The sequence below is a fragment of the Macrotis lagotis genome, chromosome 5 (genome assembly GCF_037893015.1).
Source record: "Macrotis lagotis isolate mMagLag1 chromosome 5, bilby.v1.9.chrom.fasta, whole genome shotgun sequence".
NCBI classification, from domain to species: Eukaryota; Metazoa; Chordata; class Mammalia; order Peramelemorphia; family Peramelidae; genus Macrotis; species Macrotis lagotis.
The window spans coordinates 171,332,650-171,354,127 of NC_133662.1; the positions used below are offsets into that span (position 1 = coordinate 171,332,650).

The following is a 21,478-nucleotide window of genomic DNA, read 5'->3' on the forward strand; positions in this document are numbered from 1 at the left end:
ATAAAATGGAAGCAGATGGCAGAATGGAATAAAGACCAGAATGCCACAACATGTCATTTACAAGAAATACATTTGAAGGAGGGAGATACACACAGGGTAAAAGTCAGCGATTGGAACGAAATATATTATGATTCAGGGGAAGTAAAAAAAAAATCAGGGGTATCCATCCTGATCCTCAGACAAAGCAAAAACAAAAATAGATCTCATTTAAAGGAATAAGGAAGGAAACTACATCTAAATCAAAGGCACAATAGGCAATGAAGCCATATCATTATTAAACACATATACACCTAGTGGTATAGCATCCAAATTCTTATGAGAAACTGAATAAATTACAAGAAGACATAGATGGTAAAACTATCAGAATTAGATAAATCAAACTACAAAATAAATAAGAAAGAATTAAGAAGTTGAATAAAAGCTTAGAGAACTTAGATATAATGGACTTCTGGAAAAAATGAGGATAGAAAAGAATTTACCCTTTTCTCTGTAGTACATGGCACCTATATCAAAATTTACCATGTACTAAGGCATAAAAACCTTACAATCAAATACAGAAAGGCAGTTATAATAAATGTCTGCTTTTCAGATCATGATGCAATAAAAATCACATGAATTAAAGGGTCATGGAAAGATAAACCAAAAATTAATGAGAAACTAAATAATTTAATTTTAAGGAATGAGTGGGTCAAACAGCAAATCAGAAATAACCAATTCATCCAAGAAATGATAGCAATGAGACATCATACCAAAATTTATAGAATGCAGCCAAAGACGTTTTCAGGGGAAATTTTATGTCTCTAAATGCCTATATGAACAAAATAGAGAAAGAAGAGATCGATGAATTGGGTATGTAACTAAAATAGCTAAAAAAACCCCCTAAAGTTCCAGGGCAACTAACTAGTTTAGAAAACAGTACTGACCTTGAGTCAGGAGGACCTGAGTTCAAATTTGAGATACTTAGTAATTACCTAGCTGTGTGACCTAGCATTCAAGTGTTCAGTCCATCATAGTTGTACTTTCTGTAGTATTATTGGAATGCTAGGCAGTTTAGCTTAAGAAAGGACCTCAGTGTCTGGTATCTTCTCCTGCCAGGTGACCTTCAGAATCTTCCTAAGACAATTTAAATGAAAGTGATTTGGTTTCCAGACATGGTGCCAGTAGATTATCCTGGTTTCACAGGTATACAGCAATGAAGTTAGCAAAAAACTTCATTAGTAAACCATCAATTTGGTAGTTAGTCTAATACCTCTGCTCTCCCACACTTTTTTTGGAGCCCCCCAAATACTGAGTTAGCTCTGGCTGTGCATGTGTCAGCCTCGTTGTCAATATGAATCTCTCTAGGAAGGACGCTACCAAGATAAATGAACTTTTCCACAGTACTCTCCATTTGCTGTTTTTGATGCTTTTGCATAGAGATGGTATGGAGCATCTATATTTTCTTGGTGTTAATTGTTAGACTAAAATTATCACAAGCAGCAGAGAATTGATTGCAATATCATCAGGAAAGAGAACATGCACCCTTCCTCCACTTTGGTCTTGGCTTGAAGAATTTACCATCAGTGCTGACCTTGATGCTGTATTCATCCTCAGTGAAGGCATTTGATAACACGGCTGAGAACAACATGCTAAAAAGCATGGGAGCAAGGACACAGCCTTGTTCCACTTCAATGGTGACTGGGAAATCTTGAGAGCATCATCCACTATCCAGAACCTGGGCAAGCACAACATCATGAAATTGATGAACAACACTGAAGAACTTCTCTGGGCATCTAAATTTTGACAGTATTTTCCATAAACATTCATGATTAATGGTATCAAAGGCCTTGATCAGATGTACAAACATTGTATACAGACCTCTGTTCTGTTCCTGACATTTTTCCTGGAATTGTTGGGTATCAAACATCATATCAACTGTTCTTTTACCCTTTCTGAAGCCACACTGGCTCTCAGGGAGGTGACCATCTTTCAGGTGAAGGATCAGCCTGATGAGAAGGACTCTGCCAAGAATCTTACCAGCAATGACTAAAAGAGAAATATCCCTATGATTATCACAGGACAATTCTTGGGGGATAACATCTTCATGCTATATAACCTGGAAAATTTCAGTCAATTTTGGCATAAGTAATGGACTCCCACCCCCTTGTAGACCTCAGCTGGAGTAGAATCTGTACCAGGTGCTTTGCCATTTGAAAGGAGCCTGATGGCATTCAAAACCTGTTTTTCAATTGGAACTTCAGGTAGAGACTGATTGACTTCAACTTGAGGTAAATGGTAAATGACTTCTGCATTGATTGATGATGGTCTGTTAAGAACACTATGGAAGTATTCAGTCCATCTCTCTAGGATCATCTTCCTATTGCTAATCAATGGGTATCCATCAGTACTGATCAGTTGAGAGGCACCCAGTGCTTTGGCCCATAAATATCATTCAGAGGATAATAAAAGAACTTTGGTTTGTTACTATCTGCATAAAACTGAATTTCATCTGCCTTCTTCCTGAGCCAAGAGTCCTGCATCTCTCTAAGCTTTGCTTGTACTTTACTTTTGATGGAATTAAATGCTTTCTTAGAAATGGATGAACTATTCTGTTGGTAATTCTTGTGAAGTTCTCGTTTTTCATTTAGCAGCTTCTGTATTTCCCCATCATTTTCATCAAACCAGTCTTGATGTTTGTGAGTGTTCTGGACCAGATGAACATGTGCAGTGTTGTATACCAGATCTCTGAAATTTGCCTATTCTTTTTCTACTCCACTGTTGCCAACTGTGTATTGGCTCTATTTTCCCTCCAAGTTAGTAACAAACTGTTCCTGTTTAGAGAGACACTCAAAACTCTTAACAATTCTTCTTGTAGTCATTTTGTCTTGGAGTCACTTCTTTGTTTGAATGTGAATATTTAGTTTGGAGAGGAGGAGTCTATGATCAGTCTAGCACTCTGCATCACACATTGCCTTTGTCACTCTCACATCCTGTCTGTCTCTTCCCCTTACAGTCACATGGTCTATTAGATGCCAATGTTGGTCCTGAAGGTGCATCCAGAAAATTTTATTGCATTTAGGTAAGCAGAAAACAGTGTTTGTGATGAGGTCATAAGATGCACAATTCTTCAGTAGTAGGTGACTATTGCTGTTGCTGTTTCCAACTCCAATCCTCCCAAATACTCTCTGCCTTGTCTGGTAATCTGAGTCTATTCTAGCATTAAAGACACCAGAATTATCAGCTTATCCTCTTTGGGTACATTGATGATAAGGGTCTCCAAGTCTTCATAATTTTTTTCTTTGACTCCATCAGGGTTCATCATGGTGGAGCATAGGCACTGATTATGGTGGCATGGCATTTTCCTGGAAGTGGCCATCTCATTGTAATGAGCCTGTCATTCACTCTTTTTCATAGGCATTCAAACTTGTAGACTAGATTAGTTTTGATCACAAAATCTACCCCAGGAGGTGGCTAGGTGGCACAGTAGATAGAGCACCGGCACTGGAGTCAGGAGTACCTGAGTTCAAATCTGACTTCATACACTTAGTAATTACCTAGCTGTGTGGCCTTGGCCAAGCCATTTAACCCCATTGCTTTGCAAAAAAACCACTAAAAAACAAAAAAAACCCAAAACAAAAGCAAAATCTACCCTAGCTTCAATGGAGTCTGAATGCAGACCAAAGTTTACTATCTTCAATTTTTAAAATTTGTTTTATGTTTTTTATATTTCCCCCTCTCATGTTTTTTCCATTTTTGTTCTGATTCTTCTTTCATGACATGATTAATATGGAAACATGTTTAACATAGTTATACATGTATAACCTATATTACACTACTCTTTGTCGGGGGTGGAGGGAGGGAAGAGAGGAAGGAAGATGTGAAACTCAAAACCTTATATAAAATGATTGTTGAAAGCTATCTTTGCATGTAGTTGGAAAAAAAAATCTGAAGAAGACAGTTATTATATCTATTCTTGACCAAAGAAACTACATTCTTTTACACCAGTGTCAAACTAAATCACACTCATTGGAATTTAGTTTCATTTCTTTCTGGATTTGCTCTTAGTAGAGTAGAAAATAACTCCTCTATAAGGTACATGAAATGCCTTCTTAGTTGCCCTCTTCTCCTTTAGTTTTATTACATTAGCTGACACCTAATATGGTAGTATTTTATCATATACATAAATATCATTTCATGAATTACTCTCTTTATCCTTTCACTTGGTGGAGAAAATAATTTTTAAAAGTTTTCCCAGTATAGCTCCAATTGAAGACTAAGTGTCTACCTATTATAGAAAAACTAAATGAATACAATAAAATAGATACAACAACATTATTTTGTTGTAAAATTGATGAAATATATAATTTGAAAGGAAAACTTACATGAACTGGATGCAAATAGAAGTGAATGAAAGTAGAACAATTTATAAAGCTAAAATTTCTTAGAGATTTACAGCTTTGAAAGACTTTAGAATGTTAACCAATGTAATGATAAACTGAGTCCAGAGCATTGAGGATGAAACACAATACTTCACTACTGCCAGAGAAGTGATGGATTTAAAATGAAAATTTAGGTATAGTCAATGGGAGAATTTTGTTTGCTGGATTATGCATATTTGTTATGAAGGGTTTATTTTTACTTTTTCATGTTTTGTGGGGAAGAGAGGGAGAGATATAATAAATGCTTGTAAAATAAGTAAATACATTTTTAAAAGAAAATTGGGAGAAATGATTTTTTAAAATGTAAAAGAAGAAAGTCTAGAATGGTAAGTTAAGTCATTTTATATAGCACCTAGGACAACACAAAATTCATGACAAATAGTGATAAAATAGAAAGGACACTCTGGTATAGCAAAAAGAGCCCCAAATTTGGAATCAGAGGACCTGAATTCAAATCTTGATGTTGCCTCCAGTTATTTCCTCAAACTTCATCCAATTTCTTTACCTTTTTTGAGCTTCTCTTTCTTGTGAAAAATGAAAAAGTTGGAAAAAAGATGTCTAAAATTTTTTCCAGCTTTGAAGTCTATGATACTGTGAATGAGCTGAAAGACTGAACATTTCAAATACTATACTAATCTTTCTTAACTAAAAAATACTCCAGTTCTTCCAAGATATTAACCCACATCAGCTTTTTTCCCTCAAATAGGATCAATTTTTATCCTTATTTTCTTGTGGCTTAAGTTTGTATGTGTGTATAGGGTCCCCTGGATCTTTTTATTTTCTTTGCCTACTCACAATAGCTTCCCATTTCTTCCTTCCTCTGTAAAGGAATAATGCAAAATCTTTTGGGTGATGTTTAAGCTTGTTGAGTTCAAGAGTCAATGGAAAGAAAATGAGCAGACTCAACAGAAGTGCTTCAGGCAGGAAACGAAAAAATTGTGTGTAAGAAAACAGTATTTACTTGGATTCATTTTAATCTCTTCAATGGAGAGACAAAGTCAAATCTGAAAAGGGATAATTTTTTTCATAATACCTCCACATTTTGTCTTGTATAATATTCCATCTACAATGGATTGAGGACATGTTTATATGTATACATAGATCTGTGATTTGTGACTTTCATACTCCAATTTTTTTCAGAAAAATCTGAAAAAAATCCCAGCATATTCAGTGATATTAGAGATCAGAGATATTTGATACACACATGGAATTAATAGATTACTAATCTAAAAATTGTCAGGAAAATAAATGAGGGACATTGACCTTTCAAAGGATGCTGTCTGCATCAGCCATATTTTATTGACTCAATAGTCCTTTTTTGGTTTTAAGTTAAGTGAAACAACATTCTTTGCACTTGTTGCTGATAGATTCAACTATTTATTGGACAAGGGATGCATGCAGTAACAAAGTGCCATTTCTATCTCCCCTTCCCTCCTCTTTTCCAAGTCTCTAAAGTCCTAAATCCTGGGGAATTCAATGACAAAAATCATGGCACTTTCATTAACTGGGAAAAAACTAAGGGTCATTCCCAGTTATCACCAGTCTGATAATATCATAGCTTTTAGTTGGAACAACCTGATGTATATGTAGGTATGAGATTTTTACATAGGAAGCACAATAGATCAGCATAAATATTTTGATTAGTACTTTCAACAAACATCAGCACATACATTGCAGTATACAATTGCAACTGGAGAACCAAAGAACATAGAGGTTTTGTTAACAATCACAGAGATTGTTCTGGGGACAAACACAAAATAATTAAAGAACTCAAAATAGTGACACAGTGCAAGTAGAGTTTCATATTGTGTGTTAATGAGGTTCTATTAAAGGTCATCCCAGGTATCACTTAAGGGGACTTAAGTCACTATTATTGTTCAGTAGTTTCAGTTGTGAACAACTTCATTTGGGATTTTCTTGGCAAAGATACTGGAGTGATTTTCAGTTTTATTCTTCAGATCATTTTACAGATGTGAAAACCAAAACAAATAGGGTAAACTTACTTATAAATTTACTTATGTGGCCCAGGTCTGGATCCTTATTCATGTTTTCCCTAACAGACAGGTTTTCTTCTAAATTTCTTAGGCATTACAGATCAGATTGTTCCATCATTTCATGCAAGTGGCAAATAGAAGTTGTACTAACTTTTAAACAAAGAATTATAGGAAAACTAAGAAAAACCACCAATCCATCTTAAGATCATTGTTCCTATCATTCTTTGCACTAATGACTTTTGTAACTAGAGTCTACAAGACTTTTAAACTATCCTACATATCAATCTCTTAGGATTATGGCCCATTTTGAATTATTTGTGATCCTGGGCACTTCTTTCTCCCTACTCTTTGATTCTCACTAGTCTTTTCTTTAAAATCAGGCAGGTGCTTTATGTATTTTCTAAGAGTCTTTTGTATCTGCAACATTTTGTTTTTATTATTTATAATTAACATCTACCAACAAATAATAATTCTCTATTTGGAATCAGACTCATTGAATCTCAGTTTCAAAATGATTGAGAGTCATTAAAAATATTTGGAAAGTATAGTCATTCTTTCCTGTAGATGTTACTATGTCATATTCATTATAAAAGTCAGATTTAGTTCTTCAAAGCTCTATGAGATCTTGAAACCAATTTTCATTAGAGATCAGCTATTTTAACTTATACCTGAACAAAATTCCAGTTTTGAAGCCAAGTCATTTACTTCTTAAAGGAGGGGCAATGGAGGGAAAGAAAGAGCTGTTTTTATTGTTAACATAGAACCATTAAATAGGGAGAAGACCATAATTGGAGGTATAAATTTCAATACTATGTATATATATGTATATATATATATATATATATATATATATATATATATATATGGCACTCCACAGAACCTATGTAATTTTAAAATAAATTATCTCATAAATGGAAACATTTCAATATTTTTATAGGAGTCAGATATTGTCTTACTGCTTTCTTACTGAAGAAGGTTCAGTCTTCTTAGCCTAGCATTCAAAATTGTTTTACAAGTTGACTCCACCCACCTTACTCCATAATATTCTTTTTATGTCCTTTAGACTGTGGTCAAAATGGAATTTGTTCCATGTTTTCCTGCTGCTGCTGTACCTTTGCTCAAGCAGTAGGAGGGACCTAGCTTCCAGGAAGAGATAATCTTGCCGAGTAGGGTACTGAGCCCTGGTCAGACTTCATATCAATATTGTAGAATTGTCAATGATGAAAAAAAGATATCACATCAGCTTTTATCTATCTAGACAAAAAATCCACTACTTTTTTTTTTTTTTTAGTCCATGTCCGTATAGAACATGGGCACCCTGGTTTAAGGACAGTGATAAAGAAGACTTTTCAGAGCAAGTAATTAGGATGGTGAAGAGCCTAGTTCAAGACATGAGGCTAGTTAGAATGCACTAAGCATGTCATTTTTGTTCAGGTATTGGAAAGGCTATTACTTTGAAAATATATTAGACTTGTTCTTTTTGTCCCTTCACAACAAAACCAAAAGTAATGGCTAGAAGTTATAGTGAAATTTAGGTTTGATGTCAGGAAAAAACTTCCCACTCTAATTTATCCAAAAATGGAATAGGCTTCCCAAGAAATGATATGTCCCTCCTCCTTGGAGTTTCATAAGCAGAGACTAGATGATCACTTTTGGGGTATATAATAGTAGAGATTCTTTCATATAGCAGATGGCTGCAAAAATTCCTTCTTATGCAAAAATTCTGTGAGAATGACGTGATATTCCCAATATCTTAAATTCTTTCCCTTTATCCTGCCTTACTTAGCCTTTTAAATTCTTATTCATTATTCAATCACTAGCTTATACATTATGTTCTCCATGAAGGCTTCTCTGAATTCTGCCACCTGGAAGCCCCTTCCTATCAATTTTTTACATACTTTGTTCATATTTCTCCTATCGTATTCCATTTTGTACTAATATTATTTGTTTATAGGTCTTATCATCTCATTGGATTAAAACTCCATGAGGATAGGGATTTTATCATTCCATGTTTTATGTTGCCTAATACCTGACTTTCTTTTACATTGTAGGCACAAAACTGTTAAATAAATATAAAAGTAAAAAATAAAAATAAAAAAATGAAGATTTTTCCCTTGAAGTTTCTCTAGAATTGCATTGGAGAAAATGCCCCTAACCCAAATTTTTGTCTTCTAGGTATTTATCTTTGTGTCTTTCTGTTTTTATGAAACCTCTTTCAAGGGGAGATTCACTCATCCAGAGCCAATGTATCCCCATGCTCCAGGTAAAATGCTGTAATATGCTGTAGTAAGTCTAATATAAGCAAGTTTAGTAGTATGGCTTATTCAGGCTTTACTAGTACACTCTTAGGAGAATGCACAGTGAAAAGCTACAAGGTCCTGTTCCTATTCTGAAAGACAATTTTTTTTTATCATTTGATCCTGAGGAAGATGCAATGCCTCCTGATACAGAAAGGGTTCTGGTAAGAGAGCTTTCTATATGTACATGGACTAAAAAAAAGTAGTTTTTTTTGTCTAGATAGATAAAAACTGATGTGATATCATCTTTTTCACCACTGACAATTCTACAGCACTTAACGGTTTACAGAAATATTGTACATGTAGTTGTACTCCCATATCCCTAGTAGATATTATTATTATTATTCCATTTTCACAGATGAAAAAACTGAGATCTAGAAACTTGTTGACTTGTTCAGGGTCATACAACTATGAAATGATTAAATTTTAAATTTAAATTTAATTCAGCAGTGATGACTGCAAGTTACTATATTTGTTACTAAGAAGATAAAACAGAAACAATATCTTGTCTGCCAGGGCAATATCCTGATTCTTCACCTCATCGCTTCCTACCTAGAATATTGCATTAGTCTCAAAACTGGTCTCCTTGTGCCACCTAACTTTTCCTCTGTTTAATCCATTTTATAGTCAGTTGCCAAATTGATATCCATAAAGTATAGTCCTGACCATCTCTTTTCTTTTCTCCAATTTCACAATTCAGTTAGTCTCTCTTGAAAAGAAACTCCTCTGTTTTGACATTTAAAGGTCATTCATAAACTGACTCTAAGGTCTTTTTCCAGATCCATTTAACTTTTCTTCTCCTAAAATACTCCATTCCAGTCAAACCTACTCATTTGTGGGTTCCTGTAAACCACCCCTGCAAACTTTTGCACAGGCTTTACACAGTACTTTGAATACTTCCCTTGCCTTCTATCCTATTTTTGCCTCCTGGAATCTGTTTCTTTTTCTCACAGTTCTTTTGAAGTGCCATAGCAATAAAATATTTTTTCTGATTCCCCTACTTTTTAGTGTTTCTCCTCAAATTAATTTTTATTTACTCAGTTGTATAGATGTTGGATCTCTTTCTCTCCGTGTGTGTGTGTGTGTGTGTGTGTGTGTGTGTGTGTGTGTGTAAATGCTTATTGAGTTGATTTTTAAGTTCTGTCTGCAAAAGTAAGATATAAACAAACTCTATAAAATCAAAAATTTTCCCCAAAAAAGTTCTACAGAATTTAGGAGAATACTATTAGACTTAAAAAAGAATGAGGATAAATAAAAGGAATGAGATCTTTCTACTTAATGAGTAATGATGCTATAGAATTCATTAACCAGGTTATATCAATTATTTATACATTATTATAAAGATTATATAGATGATAAAGACTGGGGCTATGGAAAAGTTCAGCACAGGCTTACTTTAGATGATTAATTCATAGTAGATTTAAAGGAAAACACACATTTAGGGGAAGGGGAAATACCTCAAATGTTGTTAGGAAGGTAACTGGACTCTTTCTTGGTTCCACTGAGAAAGTATTGAGCAGGATTTTTGGTTTGTTTGTTTATTTTATCTGATTGTCTTGATTTCAAAATCTTCCTGTCATTTCTCAAACACAATAATTTTTTCCATGATTAGGGTTCACACCAATATGCACATTTATATTTTAGCTCTTAAAAATTGATTTCCACTTGTTCTGGTGATGCTTCTATGGCTACAAACTATGGAATATGATTCAGAATCATTGAATTTCCAAATCAGCAGGGACTCCTAAATGGGAAGGAGTAGTGGAATAGTGGGAAAGTTACTGGTTTAGGAGTCAGAGGGCTGGATTCAAATTCTGAGTTTGACACATCCTGTTTGAATGACTGGACAAGAAACCAGGCTTCGGTTTCTTCAATGGTAACATGAAGTAGATGGACTCAGTGACCTTTAAGGTCCCTTCCATCGTTAAATCTTTTATTTGAGCTTCTTTCCCTTTTCCTTGTCTGGACTTCTCAATGCCTAGTAGAGGTAGGCTGCAATATCACACTGCTCCAGTTGTTTCCACCCTCCATTTACAATATACCCTAGTTTAAGTATCCCTTAAAGCCAAACCTCCAGGTTCAGTAAAGTAAATTATAGAGCCCTGCTTTACAGAAAGTTTGAAGTTCAGCATAATGAGCTCTGTCAAATTATAAGTGCTTGGACTTTGAATGCAAAAGGTCACTTCTGCTGGAACAGCCTGGGGTCAACTCCACAAATAGAAAATTTTCTGTGGCAAAGAGGCTTGTCCACAGGATGGAGCCTCCCAGATGTGGCTGGTTCTTTCCGGGGCTCTTAGATTAAAATTATAAAGTTGTGCTTCACTTTAAGCATGTATGACCTCACATACCCTCTCTCAATGATCTTCAGTCCTTTTGACTTCCCCCCCCCCCCCCATAGTCATTAGCTTTAATATGAAGCTCTGGACATTGCTGACTATGATTACATTCTAGCTGCACCACTGCTTTGTTCTCTGACCTGGGGTGAAACTTCTTATGCCTCAGTTTATCCTGATTAAAGATAATCATACTTGCCACCTCCCTAATGAGGTAACTGTGGGGAATAATGTGCAGGCTGAAATGGTCTGAGGTTCTTCTGTGAAAGATGCTAAGTACAGTAGTATTATATGCATCTTCTAAAAAGAAGAATATAACCTGGAATGCACCAACTCAATTTGCTACTCTACACATGATTAGTATAGATGATCCCTTCCAGCAGGAGGCAGGGATCTGATGTGAAGGGAAGGGAGTATAAATAATTCCTCAAACTAAACAGATTAAATTAAAGACATTTTTCATTCATTCATTATAAAAGAAAGTCCTCCCTTATTTTATTAATATATTTAAGTAGAACAAGGATTTTTGTCTTTCTTGGTCTCTTTCCCTGGCTCCCACTGGCCCCTGCTGCCTTTTTTATTTGAATTATCTGTTTATTAGATTAAGTTAGGAACCCAAAGGCCATTTTCCATGGAATGCACAATAAATAAATACCCATTATCACAATTATGTGTTATTAAACTGATGAAGGAAGATAATTTATGAAAAAAAACATGGTAGTCTCTTCTCTAATCTATCACATTTTTAAAATAAAATCATGGAATATGGCATATATCTGCATATAAATGCAAATTCTCATATGCACACACACACACACACACACACATATATACATAAATAAGGAAAACATGATATTTTTTTTGACTGTCATGCTTCCAGTGATTCAAATGTCCTAAGTATCTGGGGAATCTTAAAAAAGGGTAATTCAATATACTTATGTCAGTAATCTCCCCTTTACCTCTTGTCTTTTTTGCACCTTCCACCTCCCCTCCCCCATTTCATTCATCATTCTGGATGGCTCACATAAGTAAACTGGTCTAAATTTATTTCCAAGTGTTCTTTTCACAAATTGAATGTGAAGCAGAATTAATCACACACATGCTAGACAGGAGTTGGAGGAGTTTCTAATATCTACAGGTCATTTGTATCCCCCGGCTCTACTCTTCTGCAGCTTCCCACCACAGTCCTCAGTCACCTGTGTTTCTTTCCTTCATCTCAAAGGAGCATGGCATTACATTCTTACTCTCATAAAAAAAAAATAATGTTGGCCCTTCTTGTTTCTGTTGGAAATGTCCTTTCAATAATATGGCAGTTTAATTTCACTTTCTCCATTGCAAGTCATCATTAGCTCCTCACTGGTTAGTATGTATTCTGTCCTCTTGGGCAGCCAAAAAAAAAATAGTTAGGCGTCCAAGGGCAGCTTCAAATACAGGGTACTATTACTAGACTCCAGGAAGGTGGCAGGCAGCCCATTTAATTTTCTCCTGTGTTTTTATTTTGAAGCTTTAAAGGCTGGTGTGGCAGGGAGGATGAGGGAGTGGAAGGAGGTGGCAATTTGCTGCTCTAAAGACCTGAGAGAACACTGGCATTGGGAAACAGGTTCTGACTTCAGACTTGAAAGTTGAGGCTTTGTTGTGAGGAGAAATTACTGGTTTTTTATGTTCCAACCTGTGCATTTCACATGGAGGGGGGGAAAAATCCAGTCTAATTGCAGCCCAGCATCCAGCCTTAACATTCCAGTTCCAAACCCCTGCATCATTTCTATCCCCTCCTAGTTACAGAAAGGAACAAACTGAAAACTATAGCCCAGATCTATAATTGTGAAGAAGCTGTTAGATAAATATGTACTTCTTTCGGTATGTTGAACTTTTAAAATTATACAGATGCTGACAGCTAAGGAGAAGGAATAGTATTTATATTGCAAAAAGCATGTGGGCGGCCCTGACAAATATTAGTTATATAAACCTAATGATAGCTGTATTCAAACAAACACAAAGTTGCTTAAAAGGTGGTGGTGGTGGGGCGCTTCATAAACTTTTCCAAATGTTTTAGATTGTGAGGAAATAGATTACATGTGCAATTTTTCCCCTAGCAGTCAACCTAGGCTAGGTTTTCACTGACTTCTGGTAATGAGAAAGGTGAGAAACCTCCAACTAACAACAAATGAATCCTGGACTATGTCAGGACATCCTAGGTTTTAATCCCAGATTAATGACTTCTGAATGTGTGTCCTTGGGCAAATCACTTATTCTAGGTCTAGTAGGGTCTCTGAAATTCAAGTGCTCCTTTTTTTTACAATGCTTTTCCTGTTCCTTAGTATTTGTTAGTAGAATCTTCCTCCCTTCACTGCAAGTTGTTTGCATCTATTTTGTATAAATTTAGCAAATCAACATATAACATCTATCTTCATAATGTTTTCCCCAAATAAAAGGCAAACTTTTTGAAGGCAAGGGCTATTTCCTATAGAATGGTATAATGTGTTTTCCACTAGAGTCTGCAGCCTCTTAGAGATGAAAAGAATCTTAAAAATCATCTGTTTTAATCTCCTGCCTAATGAAGGAATTCCCCAGGACACTCTATCAAATACATTATTATTTTTTGCTAGGCAATAGGGTTAAGTGACTTGCCTAAGGTCACACAGCTAGGTAACTATTACATTTTTGACTCAGATTTGAACTCAGGTCCTTCTGACGCCAAGGCTAGTGTTCTAACTACTGTGCCATCTAGCTGTCCAACGAATACAATATTATTGAACATTTTGTTGGTCATTTTAATTATACGTCATCCCTACCTGTATGACTCAAGATGAGGTAGCAGTGTGATGCAGTGCCACCCCTCCTAAAGCTAATACAATCCTGGACATCATGGAAAGAAGCATAGCTTCTAGAAATAAGGAGGTGGCAATTCCTTTGTCATCTGCCTTGGTCAGACCATGCTTGGAGTCAAGAAGAATGATAATTGCAAATTCATATCTGTTCTTAGATACTTCCCAGTTATATAACCCTGTTTGCCTCAGTTTCCTCATATGTAAAATGAGTTAATGAAGGAAATGACAAGCTACTAGGGTATCTTTGCCAAGAAAACCCCCAATGGGATCATGAAAAGTCAGACATGACTGAAAGATGATTGAACAACATTCCCAATTGTTAGCACAGTACCTGATACAAAGAATGTATTTAATAAAGGCCTGTTAAATTGAATTAAATTAAATTAAATATTCTCTTCTTGAGTTTAATTGTTAAAAGGACAGGCACTTGCATCCCTTAGCAAATATAAAATCATCAGATGTTTAGATATATGGAAAAATAGTTATATGTAAGCATCTCTAAACTTCTTTTCAGCTCTAACATAGGATTCTAGTAATTTGCAATCCTCCAGTTCTAACATCCCTTCCTCATTGCTCTAATATTTCCAAGGTCATTTTCTGTCATGCCCCTCCAACCATACCAAATCTCACTAGAGCCCTGCAAATGAGGGACATATTATCTCCACCCTTTTCAGTTCTAAAAATCCTGTTCTTAGGTGTCTCTAATATATGTATCACTGTAGTTTTGTTGTGGTCTTTTTTATCTGTAAGCAAAGTCAGATTTGTTGCTGTGCCAGTATCCTGAGGACTTTAATATGTAGATAGATGGCTTAAAACTGAGCCAAGGAAGAAGAATTTGATGAGGAAAAGATAGCCATGAGACTTTTGATGATATTAAAGGAATTTTCCTTCAAAAATATTTTCACTCAAGTTTAAATAAAAGAATTTTAGAACTAAAAAGTAACTAAGTGATCATCTAGTCTGAAGACTTCATTTTAGAGATGAAATAACTCAGGGTCATAGAGAAAAAAAATGACTTGCCAATGCACAGCAGAATTGCTAATTGAACCCAAATTTTTGCTTTTAAAACCCAATGTGTTTTCTTCTAGAGTTTGCAGCCTCTTAGAAATGGGATGAATCTTAAAAGTCATCTATTTTAATCTCCTGCCCTAGGAAGGAATTCCCTTGTCCCCTGTACCCTATACCTAATACTTGAATATCGAATTCTTTTATTGGCCATTTTCATTTATAGGCCATGTCACTTACTATATAATTCAAGATGAGATAGTAGTGTATGGCAGCTCCTTCCCACCCCTACACTCCAAAACTAATGCAATCTTGAACATCATTGAAAGAAGGATAACTTCTAGAAATAAGGAGGTAGAAATTCCTTTGTTATCTGCCCTGGTCATACCATACCTGGAATAAATCCTTCAATTCTGGACTCTGCATTTCAAGGATGTTGCTTAGCTTAACAGGGTAACCAGAATGGTGAAAGGTCTTGAGATGATTTCTATTAGCATTAGGGGATAGTTAACCTGGGAGAAAAAGACTTAGGAGGTACATGATAGCCATGTTCAAGTACCAAAATGTTGCCAGGTAGAATAGAAATTCTATTTGTTCTCTTAGGCCCTTAGAAGATAGACCTGGAAAGGCTGGGTAAAAGTTGCAAAAAGGAAAATAGGTATTTGATGTCATGAATCATTTTTTAACATTTAGAACTGTCCAAAAGTGGAACTGTTTACTTTGGAAAGTATTGTTCTTCCCTTCTTTGGACATCTTTAAACAAAGGCTACATCTCTATGTGTTGAGTTTCTTTTGGAATATTGGTTCATCTTTATGGACACAGATGTTTCTTCCAGGTTTGAAATTCTATGAGTCTCTGAAAGCAGTCCATTTTCTTTTGGGAAGATTCCAATTGATAGAAATATTTTCCTTACGTTGTAGAAAATTTGCCTTACTGTAACTTCCATTCATTGGTTCAAGTTCTGTTGTCATTTCACCATTTGAACACATCAAAAGAAACCCATGGGGTAACTAATGATATAATGGATAGAGTACCAGCCCTGGAGACAGGATAACCTGAGTTCAAATCTGACCTTGGACACTTGGTACTTACTAGTTGTGTGATTTTGGGCAAATCACTTAAATCCATTGCCTTGCAAAACCAAAACCAAATAAACAAAAAACCCACTTCATTTAACTTAGTATTTTTTAACTTCTTCCTTTTCTAAAGTTTAACCTTCTTAGCAGTTAAAGGAAAATTCAGGATTTTTTATTTTATTTTTTTATTTCTGAAAAAGAAAAGAATTTGTGAGGACAATATGTTGATCAAGTAAATTCTTAGCAGAAAGTAAGTGAAATAGAACTAGAAATGATTGTGGAACTTCAATAACCTTCCATATTGCCATGGCATTTTATTCTTGGATTTGACTTAACAACAAGCCTTTTGGGGGACACCAGAACCCAAGAATATTTGATCATTATCATAGGTTTGGTACACAGGAAGTATTTAATAAATGTTTGTTATTTGGTTAGTCATTCATCTCTCTTGACTAAAAATATCCTTGATTTTGCCAATCTGCAATTTGCTAAGTGCTATATTTGTTTTGTTGAGTTCTGAGAAGCAAGTTAAAAATGTGACTTTTGTGGGGAAAGGGAAGTCAAATTTTGTGGAATAGCATAATAGACTTTACATTTCTTTGCTATCTTCTTAATACTTGCTCTGGTGTTTTATGCACAGCCACCCTTGATATGTATTGACTAATTAAATCCATAGATTGTCAAGGGAGACCTAAATAAAAGAGGAATTAGGAAGGTAAATAAATAAGTATATGGTGTCTTCTATCTCTGAATAATGGACATATTTTCATTTAGGTTGAAACTATCATAAAGGTTTCATTTTTAACTGCTAAAAAGGATCTTTGACATTAAAAAAAGCTGAGGTTTGGAAAAGTTTGATGATTTCTTTAAAGACAAACAGTGGTAGATCTGAGCCCAAGATCTGAGTACAATAACCCTTTTACTTCTTGACATTGCCAAAAGTGTCATTCTAAGACCACATTGGACCTCTCTTTTTTATTAGAGTTGAATTTAACTACAGAGTTAGAGTGGAGGTTCTTAAACTAAGGACTGGGGATTTGATTATTTTAAAAACACACATTTTGTTAGCTATTTTTCAATGTAACTAGTTTCCTTTCTAACAATATGTATATTTTATGCATTTAAAATCATCATTATGATAAATCTCTAAGCTGTGAATGCCAATTAAGTTCAAGACTCTGCAAAAGTAAAAGATTAATGGAAAGAGGGGAGTAAGAACTACAAAGAACTAAATTCTTTCAGTTTTGTCATTTTTTTCCCCCTCTTCCTAGTGATCAGGTTCATTTACCTCTATCTAGATGTGATGATTAACTCAAGGATAGTTGGGAACAAGTTAGACTAGAGAGTGGTTTATCTATGTGTGCATGTTGAGGGTAGAATGGGTAAGGAATATATAATAGACAAATCTATATTGTGCCTTCCATTATATAGTAAATAATCATCATTATATAGCAAATAATAACTAAATATCTGAATTAAGGTAATGGCAGTGAGGAAGTAAAGAGGGAGTCAGAGATGAGAAACATTTCACAGGAAAAACAGAGAGGCCTTAACAATTGATGCAATGTAAAGGGAGAGAACAGAAACAGAGATAATCCAGAGACTTGGAGTTGGATGATAGGATGGTGATACCTTTTTCTTTTTTTTTTTAGTTTTTTTGCAAGGCAATGGGGTTAAGTGGCTTGCCCAAAACTACACAGCTAGGTAATTAGTAAGTGTCTGAGGCTGGATTTGAACTCAGGTACTCCTGACTCCAGGGCCAGTGCTCTATCCACTGTACCACCTAGCCGCCCTGATGGTGATACCTTTAAGGGAAGTAGGGAAGGGGGGAGGAGGAATTGTTTGCGAATGAGGAAGATGAAAAGCTTAGGTCCTTAGTGTCTCTAGCTATTTTCTGTGATTCACAAGGGGAAGATGTTATAACAATATTGCACCAATATTTTCAAGCCAAAACTGGCAAAGAAATGTTGCTTCTTGCTATAACTGCTGTCTCGTCACACAGCCAATTGTCGCATGTCCATATTTTACCAAGATGAGCAATTACATGTTCTATAATGGCAGTGGAGCAATAAAATTTATGTCTTGTCATCTTTAACAAGATTAGACATAACCCTTCTCATAAATATAATACTGAATGGAGATTTTTAAGAACATAAGTGTAGTTAAGGATCCTTGAGTTTATCCCTTATAGTTAATTAAAACCCTCCCCAAGAATCTGCAGATGATACAAGGAGGCTGAACATTTTGCTCAGGGAAGGTCTACATGAATGACTTTCCCATACCTTGTCTAGCTTCAGCTCTGCTTGTGGATCACAGCATCTATGGTATATAGATTTCAAAACGGAGGCAAAGGGGGTGACTCCTATTCCTGCAGCAATGCACACGCTGACTTGATAGTGAAAAACACCTGTGATAGCAGCTCCAAATGGTCCATCCACTGCCAGCCTAAAGATACAAATTAAAATACAATTTAATAATTAGGAATAAAATCAGAAAATATGATTTTTAAGGATGACTTTCTGGGTCCACTTACCTCTTAAGAATCTACTTAATGTATAGTTAAAGGGCATAACTTCAGGATTAGTCAACTTCCTAGGAACTTTCAAGACTAGTGAAATAACAAGTTTCGTCTGAAAAAGGAAAAAAAATACACACATACACACACACACACACACACACACACAAAGCTATGGGTTTAAGATTGTTCTATTTGGGGAGCTGAAACTTGACTTGAAGATATATGGGGCTGCTTCCTTGTAGTGACAATGAGGCTGTCGTTATGGGCAGATTCAATTGGTGAAAGGACAGATATTGACTTATTTTGGCACCTCCTGTCTCTCCTATGTGATGGACTTGCTTTGTAGTCATTGGAAGTTGTGTCCATGGAATCAAGGTTAGAGAAATAAGTCCTTTTTATCTTAAGCTGGCCAAATGAAAAAACAGAAGAACTAAGGGGAGTTGGAAGACCTATATTGCCCTTTTGGAATGCAATTCCCTTCCTTTCTTTCTTGTTTAATCAGAAGATTTAGTGTATACAAACTGAGCAGGTATATTGTATGTCATTCAAGTGTAATGGAAACCATTCATTTGAATTTCTTGAAAATACACTACAAAGTCTATTCTCAGGAAAATCATTGAACTTTACCTATATCACAGATAACTGGGCCAGCAATACAACATGTCCCATGATGATAATGTTTTAATCTCTCTATATTTAACATATTGTTTATGAGATGCTACTGAGGTAGAATAATTTATTCTATGACCTCTGTTTTACATTAAGCAAATTCTGTTCTTAATATACTACCATATCCTTGATAAAGGGTGATAAAAATGACCAACATTTATTTAAAAGTTCAAAGTTTGCATAGCATTTTACAAAAGTTAACTCATTTGATCCTCACAAAACCTTGAGAGGTAAGTGCTATTACTTTGCCCATCTTAGGGATCAGGAAACTGAGACAAAGAGAAGTTAAGCAACTTGATCAGGGTCACACAACTAGTAAGTGTCTGTGGAAAGATTTAAACTCAGGTCTTTGTGATTCCAACTCTACCTATTGCACAACCTAACCAATAAAAAACTGAGCAAATTCAGACTTACTTGACTTATATATTATATTCCTATCTTATAGTTTCCCACTGGAAATCATTCAATCTTGTCTTTATCAGAATATTCATGATTTAGTGAAGTACTAATCCTTTGAAAGGAGCTAGTGGATACAATTCTGGATTTGGAGTCAGGAAGACTTGTATTTGAATCCAGTCTCAGACACTTACCATCTTGACCCTAGCAACTCAGCTTCAGTTTCCTCATCTGTAAAATGGGGTATAATAATTGCATCTGTTCCACACACTTGCTATGAGGATCAAATGAAATTAAATGTGTAAAGCTCTTTGCAAGCCTTAAAGCATTCTATAAATATTAGTGATTATGATCTCTAAATTTCCTGAGCACTTGCTACTTGTTCTGCCCAGTTCCAAATGGCAGCCTTAGGCATAATAGGTGGAGTTTATGAAGCAAATGTGGTTTGTTGTAGGAAAAAACCTAACAATAACTTAGTCTTGCTATGAGTATGAGTATTAAATAAGGCTAATCTTTGGAGCTTACATTTTTTTTTTATTAAAACTTGGATGACCCTGAGTTGATTATGATGTTAGAAGGGATACTTGTTTAGGTATGCCTAGATAACTTGAGTACTCTTCCAACTCAAATATCTTGCTATTCTGTAATTCTTTACTTTTCACAGAATGGATACAAACCATACAAGTGATGCTTCTAGGAATAAAGTGCTACTAATTCTGTCTCTATAAATCAATTATGTCTTAGTATTTCATTCACTTGAATATTTTTGCTATAATAGTACTGGATAGATTTCTTCAGTGTTGTACAAGATATATGAAAGTACTTTGATACACAGAATCTTCAAGGGAAAGAAAGAAAACACACAGGAGCTGTACCCTCATAGCCTTGGAGAAGACTATTGCTGGCTGTTATTGTAATCTTTTATGCTGAAGATAATTTTTAATGCATATATATATACATGCTTTAAAATTAAATTTGATTCTAACCTTGGAAGCATCCAGGGTTCCTTGAATGATGTTTCTTCTGTTCCAAAAGTCTTAAACAAAGCTGCTGTCCAATCACCTGCCACACGTATATGTACACTAAAAAAATCTTCCTCAGGGGCTGAGGAGAGGGTGAAAGGATGCCATTCCAACTGGGAAATGGAAGGGCACTGTAAAAAGATGTACTGCCCAGGCTCCATTTTAAAATCACGTTTTTTCATATGAATTTCCAGGACTTCAGAGGGATGAGTTACCACCTAAATCATAGCAAGATAGTGATTTGCCTTTTTATTCAAGTTTAATTATAGCAAAGAAAGAATGAAATAGTCTCTGAAGGCACCTATGAGGCTCTTTTAACTTGCTTTGGCATTTGGCATCTTAAAGGTTTATTGTTTCAAAAAAGAAAAATACAAAACTATTTTTTTCTAAGTATGGTACCACATCTGTAATGTGGATAATTTTTAGCTGGGGAGCAGCAGTACCTAAGTTATGACTGCATGACCCATATTTTTAGACTTCCCCAGGGGTATGCTTTAGTGAGTCAAAGAAATTACAGGCTAACAAGATTTTCTACTGAAATATATTTCTTTGATAAAAAATAGTACTCCTTATTACATAGCAATAACAAGTACCTAATATCCATATTTACACAAATTATATACAAATATATTTTTCTTGTTTGGGTTTTACTTTTAATTATTGTTTTTAGTTATTTAATTTTATTAAATAAATTGCAACTTTCAATATAACATATAGCTCTTATGCTGCTCAATATAACACTGCATTTTCCTAAAACTCCAAAGGAAAATAACTTCCATATTCATTGTAAACATTTCTTTGGAGTCAAAAGTCTTTTTGGGCATACAGATAGTTACAAGTTCTGGTTTTGAGTTTCAGGGTAATGAGACATCGAGGTTTTTCTTTTTTCAGTTGAATCTACAAATATATTCACCTACTAGA

General features: G+C 35.1%; 1 protein-coding gene across 1 annotated transcript in view; it reads right to left on the reverse strand.

Moving 5' to 3' along the window:
• NOX3 (NADPH oxidase 3) overlaps positions 1 to 21,478 on the reverse strand; it is a 99,301-nt gene that overhangs the window by 28,355 nt on the left and 49,468 nt on the right. Inside the window, exons 9-10 of the mRNA XM_074190284.1 lie at positions 20,522 to 20,775; positions 18,235 to 18,397 (exon numbers count right to left, since the gene is read on the reverse strand). Of these exons, the coding sequence (XP_074046385.1) occupies positions 18,235 to 18,397; positions 20,522 to 20,775 (417 nt within the window). The remainder of the gene's footprint in view (positions 1 to 18,234; positions 18,398 to 20,521; positions 20,776 to 21,478) is intronic.